This window comes from Callospermophilus lateralis, chromosome 2, assembly GCF_048772815.1.
Source record: "Callospermophilus lateralis isolate mCalLat2 chromosome 2, mCalLat2.hap1, whole genome shotgun sequence".
In the NCBI taxonomy this organism is placed as follows: domain Eukaryota; kingdom Metazoa; phylum Chordata; class Mammalia; order Rodentia; family Sciuridae; genus Callospermophilus; species Callospermophilus lateralis.
In genome coordinates this window covers 62,267,353-62,293,519 of record NC_135306.1, presented here as the reverse complement: position 1 = coordinate 62,293,519, position 26,167 = coordinate 62,267,353, and the positions used below count along the sequence as shown (strand labels likewise).

At 37.0% G+C, this 26,167-nt stretch overlaps 1 protein-coding gene across 1 annotated transcript; it reads left to right on the top strand.

Annotated features, from left to right (window-relative positions):
* The first annotated feature begins 10,615 nt into the window (after positions 1-10,615).
* On the top strand, positions 10,616-25,810 carry Cd274 (CD274 molecule). Its single transcript, XM_076843436.1, has 7 exons — positions 10,616-10,652; positions 13,997-14,062; positions 14,868-15,209; positions 20,619-20,903; positions 22,886-22,987; positions 24,624-24,683; positions 25,737-25,810. The coding sequence occupies exons 2-7, from the start codon at positions 14,011-14,013 to the stop codon at positions 25,757-25,759; spliced, it is 864 nt and encodes a 287-aa protein (XP_076699551.1). The 5' UTR covers positions 10,616-10,652; positions 13,997-14,010; the 3' UTR covers positions 25,760-25,810.
* Positions 25,811-26,167: the final 357 nt, after the last annotated feature.

The following is a 26,167-nucleotide window of genomic DNA, read 5'->3' as shown; positions in this document are numbered from 1 at the left end:
AGTCCAAAGCCAGTCTCAGCGATTTAGCAAGACCCTAAATAACTCAGCAAAACCCTATCTCTAAATAAAATATTTTTAAAAAGGGCAGAGGTTAAGCGCCCCTGGATTCAATCCCCTGTACCAAAAACAAAAGCGGGGAGGGGCTTTGGATGTTTTCACAGGAGTATGAAACTTCTGCTTTTAAACCATTCTGGAATGGGGTTCCCTAAATTCCAAATTTTAATTTTTCACTCCAATTCTGGGGCACAACTGTAGCCTGAGCACAATCTGGACCAGACAATCATCACAGAAACTCTGTAGGAGCCTTGTTTGGACTTCCTGCATTCCTCAACAGTGACTCAACCTTGGAACAATGTGTTACATGTCAGCAGAGAACTCCTTAGGTCCTGTATTTTCCCTGCCTAAAGATCTTTAAATTGAAGAAGAATTTACATACCATAAAATTCGCCACTCCAAAGTGTATGTAATTAGTGGCTAACATATTTAAAAATTGTACAAGCATCACCACTACTTAATTCCAGAATGTTTTCATCAGCCCCTAAAGAAAACTCAAGACAGGGAGGAGATGGGGTGGGTTGCATGCCTGTAATCCCAACAATTTGGGAAGTTCAGGCAGGAGGATCACAAGTTCAAAGCTAGCTAAGTAACTTAGTGAGGCCCTAAGCAATTTAGTGAGATGCAGTCACTCCCATTCTTCCCTTTCCCTAGGCCCTGGTAACTCTTAATCTAATTTCTGTTTTTATAGATTTGCGTATGCTGGAAATTTCATAAAAATTGAATGATCTTCTGTGTCTGGTTTCCTTTATTTAGCATATGGTTTTCCAGGTTCATCCAAGTTTATAGCATGTATCAGTTCTTCATTTTATGTTCCAGTGTGTAAATACGCCACATTTTGTTTTATCTATTCAAAATTGATAGATATTTAGATTGCTTCCACTTTTTGCTATTATGAATAATACTGCTAAGTTTATGTGAACATATTTCAGTTTGCTAGGGTATATATGTAGGAGTAAAATTTCTGTAGCATATGATAACTCTGGGTTTAACTTTTAGGAGTTAAACAAATATATAATGCCACTAGCAGTGAATAAGGACACCAATCGACCCTTTGTAGGTGTTAAGAGCAGACACTGGAGACATAATGTCTGGGTTTGAATCCTAGTTGTGCCATTGTTCTAGCTGTGTAAGCTTAGATAATTTCTTAAGTTGTATGTCTCAGTTTCCACATCACTAACATGGAGCCGATAATAGTAACTTCCTCATAGGAATATAATTGTTATTACATTTTAATAAGCTAACATATATAAATCACTAAGACAGTATCTGACATTTTAAAAAATCCTCTTTTAGTATCACTGCTCCTTTTAATCTTTATTGTTATGATTATTGCATTTTGTTTTATTAATTTAAAAAATAATGATATAGTTTGTTGAGGTTTGGCATGGAAAAACAGTATTGGAAATGACACTCATGTTAGTGGGCAGGAAAGTCAAGGAAAGCTTTTCTGAGCAGGGACGATTACATTTTAGAGTATAATCTGAATCAAACCAAGAATTCACACAGTTCGGTCCAAGCATGCAATAGCATTCTAAGAAAACTACTGGTGAAGCATTACAGAATGATCAAATGTTCTGTACAGCATAACCTCTTAAAATCTTCTTTAGATATTTCTCTTTCCAGATTTTTTTCACTCACAGTAGCTGCTGTGTCTACATTTTTTCTCACCTGTGATGTCACCATACCACTTGACTAGGACCCTGCTAACTTCCTTCTGAAACTTACAAAACTCACATGACACTGTTCTCAGTCTGTGAAACTCAGTCTCTTGTAGCCTTGAGAAATTCAGTCTACTCTTCTACCTGAATGCTTCTGTTTTTACAGAAAACATTCCCTGAAGACTGATGAGTAAAATGATCTACCTTATTTTTTTTTTTTTGTGATATTGTGGACATTCTTGGTCTCCATCCCCATTTTCTGGCACACAACTTCTAAAGCTTTGTAATTTCTTGAGGGACAGTGGTAGTAGGTACATCTTTTCTTCTGATAGCTTATCTTTAATCTAGTTCCTGACATAGAGCTCCTAAAGCCATTGGAATTTCCTGAGTCACAGGACTGTCTTTAATTCTAGAGAAGTGACTGTGAGCTCCTGAATAAGAGATGGTCATCAGAGACCAAGACATGATCACAAGTTTGGAATTTTCAGCCCAAGCCCCATCCTCCACAAGGGGGAGAAGGCTGAAGATTGAGTTAACAGTTGCTGATGTATGTGTGATGAATCTCGTCATTCTCCATAAAGATCTAGAGAGTTCATGGGGCTTCTGAGTTGCTGAACACCTGAAGTTTTCAGAGGGCTTGGAAGCTCCCTGCCCCTTCCCCCATACATCACCCTGTGTACCTCTTTATCTGGCTGTTCATCTGTATCATTTGTAATTTCCACTACTATAAACTGGTAAATGTAAGTAAACTGTTTCCCTAAGTTCCCTAAGTTTCCCTAAGTTCTGAGAGCCACTCTAGCAAATTAATCAAACCTGAGGAAACCACAATGCATAGCTGGTCTGTCAGAGGTTCCAAGGGCCTGGACTCAGGGCTCCCTGAAGTAGGAGCCCTCCTGTGGGGTTGGGCCCTTAAATTGTGGGATTTTTCTGTAACTCCCCATAGTGTCAGAATTTAATTGAATTATAGAACACTTAATCCATATCTGCTGGAGAACTGCTTGGTGTGTAGGGAAAACTCCATGCACACTTTGGAGATCTTAAGTGTTCTGTGCTGTGTTGCATATGAGAGCAGGAAAAAGTTTGTTTTAGTTTTTCCTATCTTACTTACATTATATATTCCCCCTTTTTAAATAGTTCTCCACAAGAAAGACACCAAAAAAACAAATCTAGACCTCATCTTCTTTCTTTTTCTCCTCTTTCTATGGTAATCATCATTGAAAGTACTGCACAGCTTGGTCTAGAAGTGTCCATCAGAGTTCTTCCAAGCCAACCTGTGACCAAACATGTCAATGTTAGAGCTTGTTCTTCCCCATGCCAACTCACCATCTTCCTCTTGCCCTCTAAAAACATGTGGAAAAGAGGAATTAACCATGTTAAAATTTTCGCAGTTACAGCAGACATTAACTATCCCCTTTACCAAAACCAAGCAAATTAGGATTGGTTATTGCCGTATCTATTGGGAGTCTTAAATACAGGGAAATGGATACCAAATGATCTTACTTGAGACCAGTTTTATGATCAGAAATAAAATAGGGCTACCCTTTCCAACCCAAACCTAAGCTAGGCCTCACTGTGTTGGGAGAAATTGCTTTTCTGCATTCCCCAGGAACTTGCCTAAAAAAAAGGTTAGACTTAATGGGGTAGACGTATTTCTGTATTGCTCTCACTCACCTGGGATCTTGTTATACTGTCTTACTCTGAAAATGCTGCCCCCAACTTCTCCATTCTCTCAGCCTTTGCTTTGTCATTTCTTACTAGCACAAAAATCAACAAAAACTTCTGGGTTAGGAGCCTTCCCTTGAGACTGTGAGATGTCTATAACTCTAGACTCTAATTCACATTTTTATTTGGTTTGTCCATGCACAGGCATCATGAAATCTATGCTTTCCACTTAGTCTCCTCCCTGCCCTGAATGATTCATCCTGAATTCATATGCACCTGCCTTAATGCCAATGCCCAGGCCAATGGCACTGTTCAGCCAATGAGGCTTTCCCTCTGTGTCAAAGAAATGTTCTAACCACTACTCAGAACTCTGCTCTCATACCTGACCTGGCATTCCCCACCAATTTCTTCAACTTCTGATGGAAGCAGTTATTTCCCAGCCTGGTTAACAGTAAGCCCCAGGAGCAGGGCTAAGGCCCTGAACCACTCCCAGCAACTGCCACCAACTTCCTCTCTATTTCCAGAAAGGGTTGTAAGTTTATCTTCAGAAATTATTAGTCTCTTGATTGCTAATTTCCCAGTTGTCAATGTAACAGAAGACTTTTGTTTTTGTTTTCAGACTCTTCAGAGTACTCATATAATCTTGGTGAAAGACTGGTATAGGTTATCTGGCTGTGGTAGCTTACTCTGGAAGAGCATATCACTAATATCTATCAACAGGTCCTAATGATTCTACTTCCAAACTGTCATTTGAAATTTGTCTACAGCAATCACTCCTAAAGACCTCTCAGCTTCCATGAACACAAGGCCCCTCTAAACTCCAAACTTCAGAATATCCACTAGGTAATTCTTGTGTTTTAAATTATCCAGTGGCTTTTAATTGCAGTTAGAATCCAGTCTCTATCCTTAGGCCTCAGGGCCATTCAAGATGTGATCTAATCTACCATCCCTTTCTTTCCTCTATACTCAGGACACAATGATCTTTCCAGTCTTGAAAGTTGCCTGGCTCCTCCCCTGGCTCTTACATAGTCTTTGCGCCTATTCTTTCCTAAAATATATTGTTCCTAGAGATCTTTTCATGATTATCTTCACAATTTATTTTTCAAAAATCATCTATGTATTCCCTGACCACTGAGTGAACACCACGCTTGCAGACTCTTTATATTATTCTTCCTGCGTTTTAATTCTTTTTTATTTTTAGTAGAACTCTTTGGTATCTGAAATTGTTATGCATTAATTTATATTTGGAATGTATCTCTCTCAGAACAGAATGGCCTTGTTGCCTTTTCAGGAAAAGGTGGGGAAAGGAAAAAACTACTTCTCATTCTTTTATGATGAGCCTACATCATAGCAGATATAAAGTGCTCCAATTCACCTGGAGGTAACCATAATTGGTCTTTGAATAAATACTTACTCATACCAAAACAAAACCAAAAATAGTTGTTCCCTTCAAAGTAGAAGTTTCATAGAATTTTAAGTTTGCGAATCATGTTTTATCAGTTTACAACCAAGTGTCAGGGTAAGATAATGCTTCTGGAGATCATTCTATATGAGACATTTAAACCAAGTTGTGGGCTTATATCAAGTAGATGACCCATAAGTAACTGGTTCATTTGTATGACATTCACTTAGGTTATTTAGGATATTAAATCAACAAAACATTTCCCGGCATCTCCTAAAAACTCATCTCCCTACTGCAAACTCTTATTTAGTGGCTTTCTGTTGAATTAAAGCATTGACCACAAAGTGTTCCCAAATTCCCACAGTATTTACCTAGTTCATAACTATTTATGCATAGTTTTGTGTACTTGATAAGGACTCGGAATATTTTTGGAGACTTTGTTTTTGAGTCCCTGTGACCTGGGAGCTCCTCAACAAAGGCATGAGTTCTACCACACATCAGGAGAGGAAGGAGATAAATACAGCACTAAGAAGGGAAGCATCTGAGTGTCAGGTGAGGACAGCTGTTACTCTCTGGTCCCCACATATTAATTACTTCTGAAATCTACGTTATTGTTTTGTGTAACCCAGCATAAGTATTCTGCTCCAGGAGTCTTTATGCATTAATCTATAGCAAAGATGGGGCAACCAAGGTCAGGGGTTGGAATGGGAACAGTGAGAGAAAAATGGGCTTTGCAGAGGGTAGTGGTTTACCACCCTGCACAATTCAAATAGAAAATGGGGATAAATCTGAACATTGTCTTTTCATATAATAAAGTGGATTTTAAAATATTCGATGCAGATGAAGCAGTTTGCCAATTTTTGTTGTTACTGCTTTGTTTTGAGGTTCATCTCTCTTGTTTAAGGGAAGAAAGTGGCAAATGAAGTATGCAGAGGCAGAGTGAAAGGTGAATTAATCTAAATCAGCCAAATTAGAAGAAGAGGAGTTGGAACTGTCCTTACAAAGAATTCTTGATTTGATTTTTTTCCCCTTTAAACCTTAAGTCATCTGTTTTCAAAACTTCAATGTGAACATCACTCACCTGAGAACAGTATTAAAATGTCAACTTCCAAGACCCCCACCCCATCCTGCCGCAGAGTTCAGATGTAGCAGGTCTATGACAGAGCTCTAGAATCGATATCTTAAACACTTACCCCAAGTCAACCATGATGCAAGTGACCCTAGAACATTACCAGGGCATGGTACCACACCCATGTAATCCCAGTGACTCAGGAGACTGAGGAAGGGGGATCATAAGCTCAAGGCCAGCCTGGGCAATTTAGAAAGACCCAGAGTCAAAATAAAAATAAAAAGGGCTGGAGATGTAGCTCAGTGGTAAAGTGCTCCTGAATCAAATTCCCATTACCGAAAAGAAGGAGGAGGAGGAGGAGAAGGAGAAAAGAAGGGAAAAAGGGAGAGGAAGAGGAGGAAAAGGAGGAGGGGGAGGAGGAAGGGAAGCACATTGGCAATGATGAGTTTTTACCTCTAAAAATGAATGAGGGGAGTGAATGGGAATAGGAAATGGTGACGTTAGAGGTGACCAAGGTGTCTAGCTTTTCAACCCTGGCTAGTCACTGCTCTTCTGTCTCAGCACTTTCTCCATCCATTTTGCCCAAATCATAAAACTCACACAGTTTTTCAAGATAACACTTCCTAAGACCCCAGTTCTTTGGATTTATGTATATTTTTAGAGCTGATAAATGAAATTTCTCTTTTTCTAGGCACATTCGGTTTTTCTATTTCTGGAGGATACCAAAAACCTCATTAAGAAGTTTGATCAATTGCATGGGAGTATGAGCAGCTGAAGAGAAGAAAGAGATGAAATAGATGAAAAAAGAACACAAATCCTCAGATTACTAATGTGCAAATCCCTAAGCACAAGCTGAGTAAATACCTTCAATTCCCACTAACAGCTTCAGAGAAAGGCAAATTTTATTCACTTCCTTGCTTTCCCTGATAATCATTTGTGTAGACCTTTCATAAAATAATCAAAAACAAAAACATCCCTCTTTCCAGGTTTAAAAAGGATTCATAGATTATAAATACTATCCAAGAGAATATGACCTAATCCTGATGACTTGGTAAACTATTTGACCAAGATAATTTAGCTGGCTTATGGTAGGTGACTCTAGAGCCAATTTTTTTAGTTCTTAATAGTGATACCTGAACTAGCAGATCATAAAGTCTATTTCCTGGATCTTGACGATTATTTTTAGAAAAATTAAACATTAAAAAGGAAATGTCAGGGGTATTAATTACATATACAGCTACTGTTGCATGAAATATGTTTATATATGTGTGTACACTCAACACACCCGTACACAAATATATGCAAATTGGATTACCACAAAAAGTCTATATTTTATCACAGGTTAGACCTTAAGTTGGGAAACCTGTTCTATTCCATTATATGGCCTCAAAAACTATTTAAAAGAAGGAGCACTGGAACTGGATCTTCAAAGTCTGTTACAATTTTACTGATACCAGAGAGAATCCCACATTTCCTACCAGATCTCTAAGGAAGTATCATCCTCAGTATTTACAAATTAAAAATTAAAATCTGCCAGGCATGGTGGCACAGGCCTATAATCCCAGTGACTCCAGAGCCTGAGGCAGTAGGATCTCAAGTTCAAAGCCAGCCACAACAACTTAGTGAGGCTACCACAAAATTTTAAAAAGGGGAGCGCTGGGATGTGGCTCAGTGGTAAAGTGCCCATAAGTTCAATCTCTAGTACTAAAAAAAATAAAAATCTGTAATTCCCTGTGTGAAAATTTGTACTGGGGAAGCAAATGCCACAATCAAGCCAAAGGCAATCTCAATATTCATTCATCATGCAGTGTTTTGAATTGTAGTTGAAATGAATAAGCCAGAAAGGCAAACGAAAATGAATTCAATTGATGGACAGGAGGAAGGAAGGAAAGACTTGGAAGTCCAACAATGGGCATATTTAAGTAAATTAAGACACCATGCTCTATTGTAGTCACATGGTTTCAGTTGGGGAATACCCTCTGATTCAGAGTTTCCAGAAGGGTGTTATTCATCATCTAGAATATGCTTCCCCAGCTTAGATCCCAAAGATGGTAGTATAGCAAGGATCCAGAGCATTCTTAAAAGGTATATAGCTCAGTTTGTGATGGGAAGTTCTTTTAATGACAAAGCAATTGAAGTTTCACTATGTCGAGGAACTTTGAGGAAGTCACAAAAATCCACAATTTAAAAATATATTTCCTATTATACACACATAACTACTTTCTAGAATAAAAACCAAAGCCTTATGAGTCTGTTGTTTACCGTGTATATGTTGTACCAAGGTATATCAAGTAATATCAAGATGTTCAGTCACCTTCCAAAGGTTCTTATTAGAATGGGGCAGAACCTGACAGTAGAATTTACTAAGATGTCCTGGGGTAAGAACGAAAGAACCTAAAATCAAAGACTAAAATCTTTGTGATTTTAGGTGTTTGTTTATTTTTAATTTTTGTTTAAAATATAATAAATGTAAGTTTATTTTAGTTTTGGGCACTGTTTGTTAAGAGTAGTTAGGTTAGATTCTTTTTTTTTTTTTTTTTTAACACATTTTTGGCACGTATAGTTGTATGCCGGATTTTTGTTAGGTATTTATACATGCACGCAATATAATTATACAATTTGGCCAATATCATTCCCCAGTATTTCCCCTTTCCCTCTTCTTCCTCCCCCATTTTTTTTTTCACTATAGTATGATGACTTTAATTTTTTAGGAAAAATACTGAGTAGTGGTATTGCTGGGTCATAGGGTGGTTCCATGCCTAGTCTTTTGGAACTGCCATGCTGATTTCCACAGTGGTTGTACTAATTTACAATCTCACCAAAGTGTAAAAGTGTTCCTTTGTCTCCATAACCTCTCTAGCATTTATTACTGTGTTTTTGATGGCTGCCATTCTGACTGGTGTGAGATGAAAGCTGCAGTTTTTATTTGCTCTAATTGCTAACGATGCTGAACATTTTTTTCATGTATTGGGGGGGGGTTGTATTTTTTTCTTTTGAGAATATCCATTTAATTCACTTCTTGAGCGAATTAAATGTTCTTCATGAACACCTTACTTACGGGAAAAAGCAGGGCTGGAAATTTTCACTTTTCGTTTCGTTTTCATAGATATTTATCCCAAGAACCCAGACTCAGCTGACAGCCAGAATTTAAGCTCCGTAGGCAGGGAAAAGTCCACAAACCTAGTGGAATTGCCCTAGGGCGGAGCTTTGTGTCAGAGGGCGGGGACGCCCTCTCGCCTGCGAGGTCTTTAGAGCGCACACGCTACATCCCCTGGTCGCTTAATCTTGGGTACCGGCTCCGACTCTTTGCGCAGCCAGCCACGAGTCTCCCCACCCGCAGGTAGGGAGCGTCCTTCTCCCGCCCCCGCATCCACTTCAGGTGTCTCTGGCCGCTACAGGGGGCATTTAAAAGACAGGGTCTTTGGGATGGAGAGAGGAGAGGGAAATGGGAAGTGTGATACTTTGTGGTGCAGCAGAACTCATTTGTATGGTAGGGTTAAGACCTAAAAACAGGCAATATATCTGGCCTTTTGACAGTTGCTATTGTTTTGCACTAATGTCAATCTTTTGTGTGAGTGCATGTGCATGGATACGGTCCTGAGAGGTAGCTGGGTCTAGAGAGAAATTACTAGATTGGAAACCGGGACATTTGGGTTCTAGTCCAACATTAAGTTATCACTTGTAACATAACTCAGGGTAAATCATCTCACCTTCAGAATCTCCTAAGGTCCCTTCCAGTCTTGAGATCCAGGACACAAAGGCCTAAGTTTCTTGCTGTATCTGCTTGAAAGATCAAAGGGAATCCTGGAGGAAGAGTGGAAGAGCCTAAGAATAAAAATGTTAAGACATTTCTTAGATACATTGACTTTGACCTGTGTCTAAATTCAGTTTGGGATTGCTTTAAAACACAAGGAGTAAAAGTACCATTATTCTAGCTAGTTGTTGTTATTGTATATTTAACTGTGAATGCTTTTCTATGAATTAAGTAGCCTTCTAAAATATTTTTTAATTGTTGTATTTCATGGTTCTACGGAACCAATATTACCCTCCCATTGCTGAAGGTAATGGTTATTCATAGGGTTCACTACGCTAGCCATTCACCAAACCATTGCACATAAGTCTCTAGGAAATTGCCAATTTTTGCCTTCAGATAAACTGTTAGAAGTGTAAATAGTCAGTGTCTTGTATATTTGAAAGACCTTTTCATGAATATTTTAAATTGCCTTCCAGAAAAGATGTACCAGTTGACAATGACAGTGGTCAACAATATACAAGGAGAACTATATGATACTCTGAAGAAAAAACAAAAAGTAGATTTTTTTCGGTGGAAAGTGGTAGGTAGAAGCTACATGATAGCAGTCAGAGTATGGTCTTTCACAAAGCCTGAGAAATAGCTTGGAAGTTTGAAATCGCATGTGGAAAATGTACAAGAGTGATTCAGTGTGACTGGGGCAGGGGGATGAGGTTTAGTACAGTTTAATAGAGCTTAAAAATTTACTAAAGATTTGATAGATCAACTCTCGTAGTCCTTGCTTTTACTTTTGAGAAAGAAAACTTGCATTGTTGCACCTTCCTCATAGCCCTCCTACCCTGGGAAGATAGAGACATGGTATCACTTCCTTGGTGTTGTACTGGACTTCTCCCAGGGGCAAACCCACTTCCCCATCCTGAATGAGCCCTTGTTTCTTCTCCAGGTCACATTTCATTGCTCTGTGAAAGTGTCCACTCTTGTCTGGGAATTCACACAAGGTCAGTTTCTTACCTGAAGAAGATATCAGTGTTCTCTTGGACCAACTACTCTCATGTGAGTTTTAGAGATCAAAGACCATGTTTATTTACATGGTCTCTTTCCTCTCCCTTTTTTTCTCCCACTTATGATAGTTGCACTCCAAGGGAACAAAGCCTTAGAGGAGAAGGGATGATGAAGAATTAGGTAAATATCAAATCTAATCCATCACCTTCAGTAAACTTTAATTGCATCTAAAATTTCAACCAGGATTCATTAAAGGATTAAAACTCCACCAGAGTATGCCATAAACATTTTCAAAATTAGTTGTAACCCACAAGTGAATTTAATGTCCTTCTGTTTTATTCAACAGTGCTTTGCTTGTAATTAGGGATATCCCAAATCCTCTACTGCCTGATAAACAGATTTGTGTTTATAATATCACATTAATATTTTATAATTGTGCTATAATCAATACTGGCTCAACGAAAAGACACTCAGATGCTGCAGCCTCATTTTTGCAACCTTTGTGTCCTCAAAGGATTAGTTATATTCCTGCTTCTCATCTGCAGTGTAGCTGGAGAGGAAAGAAATAAGAATTGTGCACCTTGAACTAGCAAGAGGATGATTCATTTTATTTTTAACATTTTCATATATGTCATTTTTAACATGAAAGAAACATGTTAGCATAACTATACAAAGAAGTTATCAGATAATTCCCAAAGAACTAAACGATAAACAAATCCACAAAAAATTCAAATTGTACTTTTCAGTAATGAAATTAGGAAAACAATTTTTAAATAATGTCAGAGGTGGATGAATATACTATATAATGGTACCAATTTTCAGAATGAGTCAAGAACCAAGAAAATGTTTTTTCTCCTTGATCAGCAATTCTTTTGGGGGACATCTATCTTTAGGGGCTAACCTGGGGCCTGGCACATAACAAACACTCAATAAATAGTTTCTGAATACACAACACTTGTGATTTTTTAAAAATTGGCAATAATTTGATACCTAACAATAAATGAATAAAATGAGACTATTAAATAATGTCTATGAATATCACACACCAAATGGAAAACATTTATCATAACCTTCAATAAAAAATGAATAGTAAATGTATGTTAACATTCTCTTCTTTTAAAGATTCATAGGGAAAAAGGCTGAAAGAAAAATATTTTCCTGAAATACAATGGTCACAGAGTTTCTCAACCTTGGCACTTATTGTTTTCTAGGCCAGATATGTCTTTTCTGTAGGAATGCTGTCCTGTGCTTCAGAGCACGTTCCTGGCCTCACTCCTAGATACCAGCAGCAACTCTCCCCTGCCCAAAACCCGTTTTGACAACCAAAAATGTTTCCAGGTTATTACTAAATGTCCCTGCATGACAGTGATAGAATAGGGGGTTTTCTCCCTCCTTTCTCTTTTTTCTGTAATGTGGTTATATCACTTTTATAATGAAGAAAAACATTAGATTAATATCCTCATTCTACCTCAATATTTGGATTCCATTTCTGGGGTTCTTCCATTATACCACTTTAGTTTGCCAAAACTCATCATTTTTTTTTCTGATAAGAAAAGTAAAACCATTATTCATTTGAAAACTCAGAAAAACACTGATGAAATCAATCACAATCCCATTTATCCTTTTTCTTCCTTTTAAAAACTATAAGTGGGTGAAAACTTACTTGACTTCCCTCTAATTTCACTCATAGATATGATCATTGTCTGTATTTTGGACATTTCCTATGTCTAAAGACACACACACACACACACACACACACACACACACACACTTTTTATTTGTTGAACAAAAATGGATTTCTGCTTCATATACTGTTCTGAAGTTCCCTTTCTATGCCTCCTTTTGCAAAAGCAATACATATACATGTATTGAATTCTATCCTTAATGGTATCATATCAACAGAACAAAATTTATTTAACCATTCAGACCATCTAGGGTATTTTTTTCTGTTTGGAGATATTATTAACAATGCAATGTCTTTACATATATTATTGTATGTATGTGTTTGTGGGTTTGTATGATAGATTTTTAGGAGAGGAGTGAAAGGTCACAGGGACATATACATTTAAAATTTCAAAAGAGATTACCAAATAGCCCTTGGAAAAAAGATATACAGCTTCTCCTTCCCAACATTGATGGGCAAGAAAGCCTATTTGTATATGTCCTCATAAATACCAAACATTAGTAATCTTTGTAATTTTGGTCAAGCTAGTAAGTGAAAATGGTATCTTATATTCTAAATATACATTTTATTGGTGCCATCCTTTCCTATGTTTACTGGTATTTTTTAGTCTCTGAGCTGTATATTAGAAATTATTACTTGTTTTACTCTTGGGTTACTGTAGTTTTCTTATTGATTTTTAGGAGCTATTTATATATTGGGAACATTAATCTGCTTTATATATCTGTAGCATTGATTAATTGTGTGTATTTATATAGAGGTTGGAGAGATACTGACTTTCTTATCAAAGTGTATAAATATAACACAAAAGACAAAAATGTGTTAATAAATAAATAGCATGGCTGAAATACCACAAATTTCTCTTCCTCCTCTACTTGAATATAAACTCTAAGAGAAGAATGACTTTTCTTTTATGTTCATTGCCATATCTCCAGTTCCTAAAATAGTGCCAATCACAGAAGAAGTGCTCGATCAATGGTTTGCTGAATTAAAAAAAATCAGTAAAACTTTAAGCAAGATGATAAAATGAAGAAAAGAATGAATATAGATAACTCTGGGAGAGTGACCATGAGACATTCATATCTTAACATAAATTGACCAACTCTCTCATCTTCCCATCTCTTGTTACTAACAAATTCTGTTTATTGAAAGAGTAGGATTTGTAGTTTGGAATAAGTGAGAGGCATAAAAGATTTTGAGGGATACGTCTGGCCTACTTGTTATAGTAGAGTGGAAGTCTTGAAGAGCCAAAGGTTAAAATGAAAATATTTAGTCATAGAAGGAAAAAAAAAATATTGGAAGGTGAGAAGTAGAAGTCAGATTTTCCTTACTTTGAAATTTTAGCATAGGGCACATTTGAGTTTCTAGATAAGTTACTGTGCAGAAAACATGAAATAGCTGAGAGGATTTGGGCAAAGTATTTTCTTCTTGGCTTTTGTTGAGTGTACATTACAATTTACAATTTTTTTCAGGCCTGTAACCAAATTTAAAAATGCTCATCACAGTAACTCTATTCACTTGGCTTTATGCGGTTCTGTGCTGCTAAATAAACGTATTTAACTTCCAAATTCCCCTGCTATGGTTCCACACTTAGACATCAGTCATCACCTGGTTATCAGGACTATTTCACTTAGAACTGCCAAGTACCCTCCTGTTGTGCTATGTGTTCAACTGTTGAATAAAGCAGTCTTCTTTTTGTGTTTTCCATAACTAGGTCATTGCAAAAAGATGAGGATGTTTAATGTCTTTATATTCACATCCTTCTGTCATTTGCTGAACGGTAAGACACCAAAACCTTTCATTAGGTTCTGTATTTTAACTATTTTAACCATGAGTTAAAAACTTAAATAATATAAGTGGACATAATTTGTATAGAGAGAATAGTCTACTTATTTCATTAAAAAAAAAATCACCTGTGTCATTGTATAAAGACAAACTGAAAGAAATAAAATCCATCACCATGAATAACTTATTGAAAATTTCTAGAGAAATGGTCTATACGTACATTATTTGCTTGTACTAAACAAAGCCAGGATCACTGTTGATATTGCTTATGACCTGTTTTTTCCTGATTAAAATATTCTAAGGAAGAATTTTAGTGTGTATCGAAGTTTTAAGGGTAACACAGCACTGGTAACATACTGGGGCCCTCTCTAAATTTCCATATCCACTTACCTCTGACCAGAGAATGGATCAAAAATGTAGGGGAGTAAGAAGAGAAGATTATGAAATCTACCACTCAGACTGTGTTGAAAGCAAAGGACATTCTGGGGATGTCCATGTGAAAATAGGTCTCTGTGGTTATAAGTTCTCCATCACCATATAATATTTTTACAGGAATGTATGTTTACAAATTGCAGGGCAACTTGTTTAGCTAGTTTTATAATTCTAATGCAGGGATCAGAAATAGTGTCCTAAAACATGTTTCAAGCCCACTGGATAAAACATGTATTTTAAGGAACTAAAATCCTTAAATATAATTATCTTATAACTCGCCAGATAAGGTGATTGCAAGCCCTCTACCCATTTTGTAAATGTTTTAAGGAATTTTCTATGTTCTGAAGATTTGCCATCTTTCTTTTCAGCCTTTAGTATCACTGTTCCCAAGGACCTGTATGTAGTTGAATATGGCAGCAATGTGACAATCGAATGCAAATTCCCAGTAGAAAAACAACTAGACTTGGGTTCATTAGTTGTCTACTGGGGAAAGGAGGATGAGGAAATTATTCAGTTTGTGCATGGGAAAGAAGACCTGAAGGTTCAGCACAGTAGCTACAGGCAGAGGGCCTGGCTGTTGAAAGACCAGCTCTACCAGGGAAATGCTGTCCTTCAGATCACGAATGTGAAATTGCAGGATGCTGGGGTTTACTGCTGCATGATCAGCTATGGTGGTGCAGACTACAAGTGGATTACCTTGAAAGTCAATGGTAAGAATTATTGTAGATAAAGAAAGCTAAACCTTAATGAAAAACATATCCCAAGTGTTGAGAGCTTATCATTCTTAGAAGTTCAGACTTAATTTCCAACAGAATACCAGCAACCTGTTCACTAATTCATTCATTCATTCATTCATTCATTCATATACTCATCTAGTGAGTACTTCTTTGAGCACCTTTTATTTGGCAGTCACTGGTGATCCAGAGTCAAGTAACACAGAGCCATGTTATACAGTAGGTTCAGTTTTCCACATAATAAATTCCCAATTTTTGCTTTTTTATTATTATAAAAGCAATACAGGTACCTGCAAATAATTTGGATGCTATGTAAAGGGATAAAATGAATTGCAAAAGCTTCCTTCCTCCCTTTACCACTATCTTTCACAGCATGCAAATATAGTTAATACTATTTGTATATCCCTTTGGAAGTTTTTTTCATTATTTTAATTCAATTGCTATTTTTTAATTTTATTAGGTCTGCTGTATTTTCCTTCCTTGGAATGTCTGTATGTCTCAAACCCCAATAAATATATTTAAAACAAATCCCATAATTAGGTTCACATTCAATAACAGTTTAAGCCAATCTATGAAGGCAAAAAATAATCACATCAAGTATAAAGAAAGCCATTTGTCCCCAGAGATGCCAACAAACTCTGATCACCAAGCATGTATTTATCTTAAGAGTGTATGTACCAGTGTTATCTTGGAGTGTTGAAGAGGAACTGTAAGTGTTAATTCCTGAGTACTGACCCATAACTATGTCATCAGGTCACTAGAGTTCAAAGTATTGGGTTGGTACTAGCTAAGGGAAGGAAAGCACCTTAGCTGACCACCTCTGCTTTCACTGTTGAGTTTCATAGAATTGAGAGGTAAAAGGATCCCAGGAATGAGCAGCTAATCCAAACTCCCACAAAGAACAACAACAACAAAAAAACCCCAAAGGATCTTCTGTTTCTGGTTTGTTTGTTTATTTGTTTGTTTTTGTATCAGGGATTGAGCCCTTAACCACTGAGCCTCATCCCCAGCCCTTTTTATTTTAAAACAGGGTCTTGCTAAATTGCTTAGGGTCTTGCTAAGTTGCTGAGGCTGGACTTTGAACCAGCCACTGGGATTATAGACATGTACCACCTCGCCTGGCAGATCTTCTGTTCTTATACTCCCCATATTTACCAGAATTCATTCATCTCCCCTTGGTCTTCCCATTACTAAGATAACTATCATCAATCTGAAGGTCCATGATATAAACAGGAAAATTTAGATTTATTATGAAAGATCACTGATAATTATAAACTCAAAAATAATATTATATAGTGATTAGGAGAAATGCATCCATTTTATGGCACATTATTGGGTGTCTGATGCTGGCTTAATTAATGCTACTGATGTTAAGAAAATGTCACTTGCCTCATGAAGTAGGCTTGATTTTCATTATGTTTTACCATTTGCTTCTCCCTCAAGACAGTCATGGAAAAAAAAACTTGGGATATGTTTGTTTAAATTGTCAACTTTTCTTGGGTTCATCAGCAATATTAGGTATCTATTGTGTTCAAAGGCAGTTAAATAAATTAGCAAGCTTTAAGCCATAAGCTTGCTAGATCTAGGATGCAGTGAAAGAACATCAACCTGGCAGTCAGGAAGAAGGAAGCACAGAGTTTAAGTTTCTGTTTCCAAAGGTCTCTGATCAGCCTGTCAGGAGTATGCAGGCAGATGGCTGACTTTGTAAATGAGAGAGTTTATACCAGATTATCTGGGGCTCTATAATATCTCTTCAACATAATAAAAGACCTCTAGCACTGAAGGTTTTTCCTAGGAGGGAGTCCTTGATGGAGCAAAGCAAATGACCAACCAGATTTGACACCTGGTTTGTTGAGCCATTCCATTTTGTTTTATAAATTAGCCTCTCATCCCAAACCATCTTGTTATTTGCAGACAGGAAGATGAGTTGAGCTAAAGCAAGTCTCAACATTCTGTGTTGACAACAAGCCAGCCACCAAGCTTCAGTTGCACTGAGGCACTGCCACCTGTGGACATTTGGTGGCTAGCTTGCACAATTTTACAACCTAAGGAAATAGAACTACTGAGTCACCTCCTTATGCAAATGATTTAACAGTAATGCTCTTGGACTTCTCTTCCCATCACTGCAAATATGTGGTAACACAGCTCCCCACAGGGAGTTTACTCACCACGGGGCTTTATAAGTGAAGCATTTCAAAAGTGAAATTTGGAAAGGTTTGGTTTTGGATTAACTCAATTCTTATCACTTGGGGTGTTATTGCACCTTTTGTGAACAGGTTATAATATGTGGAAATTTATTGACAATGGTGTTCATCAGGAACTGCCACAAGAGTACACTTCAGTATTAAAAGAGGAAGAGAAGCCGCTCTACCAGTACTACTGCTAACACTTGGGTAGCACATCTATGGGTTAAGCTCTGTATTAAGCTTTTTTGCCAAAATCATTTCATTTAATCTTCAACATGACTCTTGTCTAAGCTGAATATTTTTCACATTTTACTAGCTCTGAAATTTGAATGTGTACTTTTGATAGGTATCTTAGATTCAATGATATGTGGCATTATTCTTCCCATTTTAAGAATGGGGAAACTGAGGGCTGAGAAATCAAGCAATTTATCCAAGGCCATCAGACTAGTAAGTGGTAAAGCTGAGTTCTAAACCCAAGCAGACAGGCTCTAAAATCTGTCATTAATAATCATGTTTTTCTGCCTACCTTTATACCTCTGGCATGTGTATCAGGTTGTATAACTTCATAACTACTTTGAAATTTTCTTAATCTTGATCAACCAACATTAGCATAGTGCTCTAGATCTAGTAAACCAGAAGTCAGCAAAAATTGTAAAACATTTTAAACTAATGTGTGTATAATTATAAAGAATATACTTTGTACTAATATATAGATTGTATTATAAGGAATTGACATTTTAAAAGGCAAAGAGGATGAATTTCACCAACTTCATATGGTACATGATATGTTCTAGGAATATACAAAAATAAACATTTCAAAAGGTAAAGTAAAATTACGAAGCAATACTTTTAATATCTTGCTAATTGAGATGCTTTACTCATTAGTTTATATGACAAGGCATAATGCACCTTAGGGTAAAATTCATCATTAGCCAAAGGTAGACAGTCTTGATAATCTTGAGGATTTTAGTCCACACTTTGTCAAGTCTAATTAGGTCTTTATTGTTTTAACCTCATAAAGTAGTTCATAAAAAAAATCCCTTCTGACATTTCCTTTTGGTTTGTATTTAAATTACTAGTATTATCTTCAATTCTTGGTTTCTTTGTGGAAGAGTTTTTAATTAGTTGTTCATTTCATGAGAAGATTAGTTAAAAGTAGATATTAGAATTTGAAAATCCATAGTAAGTACACACTGGGTCCCCATTCTCCCTTTGGTGTTGTGAAAGTCCTCTTCCTGTAAGACCCCTGTGTGGCTGACTGAGACCCAGTGTCAAAAAGCAAAGCTTGTGAAGCTTAAATTATTTTTTTAATTGATATGACAGAAATGCATATAAGTGGAAGTTCTAGCATTTTCTTCCTATGCCTTCACACATGTGCCCCACTTTAGGGACTAATGCACAGCTATGTACTCAGTCCTTGTGGAGTGAACCACTCATTTGTTTGCTCTTAGGGCTGCATTATATGTGTACTTGCTCCTCTGTGTGAAGCAGCATCCTTCTTCAACTTCTTCCATTAAAAAATGATAATAGAAGGGTTAAAAAAAAAGGCAAAAGAATTTTAACCCTAGTATTTATCACTAACAGTAAGTTTAGGTTGAAATTCTAATCACCCATAAACCAAGCTCTGTGCTATGTGAACTTGATCCTGTTATGTTAATAGCAGTTTGTGAAGTATAATCAGTGGATTCATTTTTAAGTGGTCTTTAAATATGACAGATAAAAGATGGATGGCCCAATTATTTTTGTGTTTCAAAATCATAATTATATTGATTTCATTGGTTGTGATTTCCTTGATTTAAGAGCACCAAAACATCACATCATTATTTATTTATTTTGTTTTATGCTAGTCGCTTTGTTAAATCTCTGTGAAAGTATTATATCACAAAGCTTTTGTTATGTCTTTGGTAAAGAATTGGAGAGTTATGGATGATTAATTGTTTGTGAAAGTATTAGGTATAAAGCAATGGTTATGTTAACAGAATTAAAAATATGTTGATGTACTTGTAATGAGTAAACATGAATATAAATCTTATGCTATATATAAGCATTAAACAATCTACTAGAATAGTCAGCAGACTGAGTATCTTAATCCTAAAAAGTTCTCAAACCAATTATCTAAAAACTAATTCGACTTTCTGCCATGAATATAATAATTAAAAGATGTACTAAAATAGCAAACATAAAAAAATTTTTTTTAAATCATATTATGGTAACCCAGATGGGATCCTAGAGCTGGAAAAGTACATTAGGGAAAAGTTGGTAGAATGGAATAAATGATGGAATGTGGTTAATAGTGATGTACTAATGTTGGCACTTCAGTCATAGCAGTTGTACCAGAGTAATGTAAGATGTGAATAATGAGGGAATCTTGGTAAGGAGAACATAGTAACTATTATTTTTACAACTTTTTTGTAGATCTTAACCCATTCTCAAATTTTAAAATGTACTTAAACTTTAAAAAGGGTCACTAGGAACAAGTATTAATTTTCACAAGTGACATAGTATGTCTTTTCAAATCTAACTTCTGATCATTGTCTCAAAGTTGAACAAGTAAATGACTATCAAAATCAGCTTATTCAATTAAGTCTAAGGTATAGTGTGTGCTAGCTATAAAGGTTCATGTTTATGAAGACAGCTTTACAATAAAACAAAGGAAATATCCAGGATTAAATTTAAGAAGAAACAGAGCCCTTTATGAAAGCTATAGCATTTTGCTGGGAAAAACATAAAAATGTGAATAAATAGACATTTTATATTTGAATAGAAAGACTACTTGTTTAAAGATGACAGTTTACTTTAGTCTATATTTTAGTTTGAGTCTAATACATATATTAACATAGTTTTTTAAATTTTTTATTTGTTCTTTTTATTTATTCATGTGAGTAGAAGGTATTTTGACATACATACATGGAGTATAACTTCCCATTCTTGTGGTTGTACATGATGTGGAGTTACACTGGTTCATGTATTCATATACCAACATGATTTTTATAGCAAGACAATTGTTTCTTAAAGCTCAGACTTGGCCTGTGCTTGAATAGAAGTGTTGAGGTCAACAGGCAGGGCTTCCCTACTGCTAAGACAGCTGACCATTAAGCCTATTTCTCTGAGAATCAGCCTACATTGATAGTTTCTAATGTAGACAACACCAAGACACATGTCTAGAGAAAACCTTGACTTCTTTTTTTCTCATGACCAGCCCCATACCGCGAGATCAGCCAAAGAATTTCTATGGATCCGGTCACCTCGGAATATGAACTAACATGTCAGGCTGAGGGCTACCCTGAGGCTGAAGTCATCTGGACAAGCAGTGACCACCAAATACTGAGTGCTAAAACCACCGTCACCAAATCCCAGAGGGAAGAGAAGTTTTTCAATGTGACCAGCACACTGAGAATCAACACAACAGCTAATGAGATTTTCTACTGTACTTTTAAGAGATTAAGTTTCACAGAAAACAATACAGCTGAATTGGTCATCCCAGGTAATATTCTGAATGTGATTACTAAAACATGTCTAACGCTGTCCCCTAACAGCTACCATTATGCCTGCTCATCAGGTCATTCAGTGATGGTTGAATGAATGAATAGCATAGTACTTACAAAATGTATGCCATTATGCTATTCCCTCACTTCCATGCATCCAAGTCATAATGCTACTTAATACACATTCAGCAAATATTTATGGAATATTCCCTACTTGCCACGTAGTATATTAAGGATTGGGTATTTGTAGAAGAATAGGACACAGTTCATACTATCCAGGAAACAGGTAAGAAAAGAGGAAATCCAGTTGCATGTTGGAAATGCTCTTGTAGTTGGGGCATCAGGAGGAACCTGAGAACAATACTCAATTCAGGACTTGTTTTAGGAATCCAAAGTCTAGCATATCAGAGCTGCTCCCTTCTCTCCACAGTTTCTGTGCCAGGAAGCAAAGGGAATGTACTTTTTTATCTTACTCCAAATGCGGGAGATCCTTTCTCCCCATGAGCCTCTCTCAAGCTATTCTATGGGTTTTCAACTCAAGACATCCTGGTTGGACCATAGAATGAAAGGCTGCATGTCCCTGAGTAAATTACTAGACTTTTGTGGGTTCCACATTCCCTGAAGGGGATATATATATATATATATATATATATATATATATATCAAGGTTTTTGTAGGGGAAAAATAAACTATAGTATATGCAAATGATTTGAGACCCTTGTGAGCACAAATTCAAGTATTTTTATTCCCACTACTCAGCAGAAGTAGGTAGAATAGGAGAGAGTGTCTGATGAGTCTTGGGCCATTTGGATAAATGAAGAGGATAAGCATGATGATTAGTACAAACCCAAAGATGTTCTGATGAGAAGTGCTTTTCACTGCCCCTTCCTCCTATAGATGTTGACAGAAAAACTCCATGTACTTCAGAGAAAACTACTGGAAAATTGGATAGAAAAGTCAACCCATTTGAAAAACCAATCCAGGGTGCTCTTTTAAACAAAAAGAGCGAAAAGGCTTTAAAAAATAGAGATGTTGTTTCTGGGATTGGCCTTCAATTAAGAGCTGTATTAGTGGATTCCTGCCATTTAAAAATTGTCTTATGACAACTTATTTGTGTGGCAACTTGGAGTAAGTCACCTAATGGCTATGAGTCTGTTTTCTCAACTGTAACTTGGGGATTTTTTTTCTTACCTGGTATGCCTAACTTGTAATGTTGTTTTGAGACTCAAAATATGTATTAACAGACTTTATAAACTAACAGGCTTTATAAACAAAGTCCAGCTGCTGTTGTGACTTTAAAATTCGAAGTAGGAAGTTAGGAATCACAGGTCTCAGCTGATAGTGAGGTTAAGCAAGAACAGACTTATGGTGAAAGAGGAGTTAGCAGTCTCCAAGCATGCATGTGCTGTGGGACCCCTTTAGCCCCTGCATGAGACTGCAGACAGAGAAACTGGTGAGAGAAACCAATGGTGTCCCAAGGTGTTCAAACTCGGAAAAAAGATAACTTGAACAGTGCCAGTTGGCCTTCCAAGTTCCACAGTGGGCCATCCTTGCCATGTACAGTAGACTGCCAACTTCTGTATTAAAGAATGTAAGACAACGTGAAATAGTGCATTCTGCCATTTAATATTGAACAGGCATTCCCTGTGGTACTATGTAAGCACTACACAAGTAATTTCACCTCACAAGAAATTTCTTAGCCTTTCCATTTTGTAGTCTGGTTAAAGGACTTGCTGGAGACCTCAAAGCTGGCCAGTGGGGTCAGAATTAAGTCCCAAGTCCATCTGTCCAAGTCCAGGCCTTCTTCCACTTTTCCATGCTACTTCTATTCTCTTGTCAGAGATATCTCATCATTCTAGCCAGGAGCTTCAGGATTTAAGAAAATTAACCTGAAACTAAATTAAATTAAACTTCAAGGGATGATTATTTCCCTGATTAGTTCCCATGAAAATTTTCTCTTTGGTCTTATTTTCTTTTTCAGAACCATCTACATTACTTCAAAGGACTCACTTTGTGAAGCTGGGAGCTGTCCTGTTTTGCTTTGGTGCAGCATTGACAATCCTGTTCTGCTTAAGAAAAAATGGTATTTCTTTAATTGCAGTGGTCTCCCCTAGGGATGTGAAGTCTGTGAAGGTTTCATTGTTGCCACAGTGACACTTAATAGGCAGAGCCAGAGATGCTGAATGTCCTGCATGTATAGGACAGTCCCCATCGGGGGGGATCTATCCACTCAGAATGTTAGAGTACTGCCTTATGCTGCCTTCCTGTTAGCTTTTCCTCTCAGGGCCCACTTTCAATTATGCAAGTGGATTTTAGCTTTGCCACTGAGTGAAACTGTGTATTATCTCTTCCTTCAATGCTGCTCATTTTGCTACACCTATATTGAAGGGTGGCATTGAACCCTGTAGTTGCATTTTCAAAGGGTGAGAGTTGAATAATGTCTTCAAGGAAATTGGCTTGGCTTTGCACAGTGGCACCAAGATATCTGACTGTTAATAGCAATCACAGTGAAGCTGAGTGGAATTGCCAGAAGATTGGGTGTATAGTGGCAAGAGGTAGAAGAATGGGCATGTATGGAGGCTGAAGAAGACTCAGTGTCATGCAGCTTCTTTCTACTATGCAAATAACCACAAATTTATAGAAGAGAATGTACTTAAATTCCTGTTGGTTTCCTTTGAATTTGGGTCTTATATTAGTTACATTATATTGAGCTGGTTTCTTTTTAAATTTTTTTTTATTTTTTAGTTGTAGTTGGACACAATACCTTTATTTTATTGATTTATTTTGATATGGTACTGAGGATCGAAAACAGGGCCTCACATCGGCTAGATGAGCACTCTACCACTGAGCCACAATCCCAGCCTTTGAGCTCATTTCTGAGTGTCCTCAGAAATAAATAGTTCCTTCTATAGAGCTATATATTTACCATGGAGTATATTACAAGATTTCTGGAGGAGAGTGTTACGTAATTTTAAAAATAAATTGCATGTGCTTATTTATTTACATACCCATACGAATTATTAAAATGTAGGAAAATGAGTATATTCAAATAATTTCCTCCTAAGATGATTCAGAGTAAACACTTCCCCCAATACTTTGAGATTATGTACCAAGAGATCCAATGATGATGTTCACATAGAGGTGTCTGATGTCACATAGGGAAGTAGAATATGGAGGGAATTCCAATACTCATTTAGAAATTCCCCACAACCCCTTAGGAGGGTGGGTGGACCTAGTAAAGTATGTAACTGAATGAGTACAGATCAGTTATTTTCAAAGAGTAGGCCCTTAACAGAACTGAGACAGTTAGCCAGAATATATGTGTCAAGTTTCAGTAACAGAGAGGTATCGAGACGGAATGGATTTGCACGAGGAAATGATTATTACCAACTTGCATTTTGAATATTCCCTTGGAGAAAAGATTAGTTGGCATTGGGAATGGCCAGAAAACCAATAAAGTACCTCAGAATATGGTCCATTTCTTTTTAAAAGGATGAAAATGAAAGTATATACTCCTAAAGAAAATCTAAGAGCAAAAGTATATATTCTAAACTGCTGAATTAATTAACCTCGTGGGTTTGGACCTTGGAATAAGGAAATTCATCTGAGTTTCTAGGGAATAAAAAATGTTTCATAGGAACCTGGAGTTTAAACTTGAGTCACTGTGTAAGGTACGGTGTTGTACTACATGAAAATGAAAATTATTTCTCTTTCTTCAGTGAGAATGCTAGATGTGGAGAAAGGTGGCATCCAAGATATAAACTCAAGGAAGCAAAATGGTAAGAATGTCATAAAGAATTGGGAAGTTGAAGGAAAATGAATAAAAAACTAAAGTAATAACAAGGAGAATTCTGTCCATCACAGTCTCCCCTCCTTTTGGAAAAGGCTGGCTGTTGGAATTGCTGGTTCCTCTTTGCCTCACAACTCTAAGAACTCCTTCCATTCTGAGGAGGTTTAGGGATGATCCTCCATAGGAAAGAGTGGAGAGAGGAGACAAGAGGGGAAAGGAGAAGGCAGCTTTTCTTCACTAACCTTCTTTTGCCCTGCATCCCAACATCTCCTGCCACAGGGGACCATGTTGACTTAAGTGAGTGGATAATCAATTCTACAGTGTTGCACATCAGGCATTAGTGTGTGGTATATAGTGTCTCATTTAATCCCCTCCCCCCACACACCAAAAGAATGAGAGAATTCTAGTATTCTAATACTAGAATTATCTTCATTTTAGGGCAGAGAACAGAGGTTCATGAAGGTAATGAAAAGTACCCCAAATACACAGCTTGTGACCAAAAACCAAGTTTGTGGGCCCACCTACCTGACTATGGACCCTTACTCTTCACCTATCTGCTTCAATTAATTTTGCTACAAATGCCCACATTTATAAAAGGGCAGAGAAACCTAATCCAGCTGGTAGAATTTAAAATAATTATATCAAATCTTCTAATTCATTTTAATGTAGTTAGAAACAAAATTTAACAATGAGCCCAAGTTTAAAAAGCCCAGGTAGGTTTCATCAGGTGGCTAATTTGCACTGTAAAGCTAATTAGTCTATGTGTGGGTCATCCTAGGGAACTGACCCTCCCAGTTTGCTCAAAACTTGGGGGTTTCTCGGGACATCAGACTTTCAGTTTTAAAACCAGGACATTCCCGAGTAAACCAGAAGTTAGTCATCTTTTATCATTCAAGGGTAATTGAGCATAAATATAATCTGCCTCTTTCTCTTATTGAAAACCGATCAAATGGTTAGAAAATATGAATTTTGTTTCTTGTCAATTTCTAGTTTTTCCAGAACCCTGACCCCATGCAATTAATATACTGTTATCATTCTTCAGATACACAGTTTGAAGAGACGTAACCAGCATTGAAAATTACACTTTTCAAGCAGGGATTCTTGGCCTGTTGTTTGGGAGTTCACGGATGAAAGGGCCCATGGGATGCTGCTGATGATGTTGGACTTAAAAGGCCCAAATATTGAAAATGGAACCTGGGGAAAGAAGAGGAGAACAAAGAAAGATGGGAGTAGAAAGGGGAGCCTGGAAGGAAACCTGGGTACTTCAACATAAGCTGAGAGACTTGTTGGTGCATGTAAAAGAGACAAAGAACACTTCTGAATGAGGCGTCTCCAAGCAAACCATCCATCACTCATGCTAGGAAAGTGGGTTGAGGATCTCTGATTTCATGGATGTTCTTGCAGAAGTGCCCTTTGCCTCTCCTTGTCTTCTCCACCTCCTCATGTTGCAACAGTGTTGAAGAATGTGTTGTT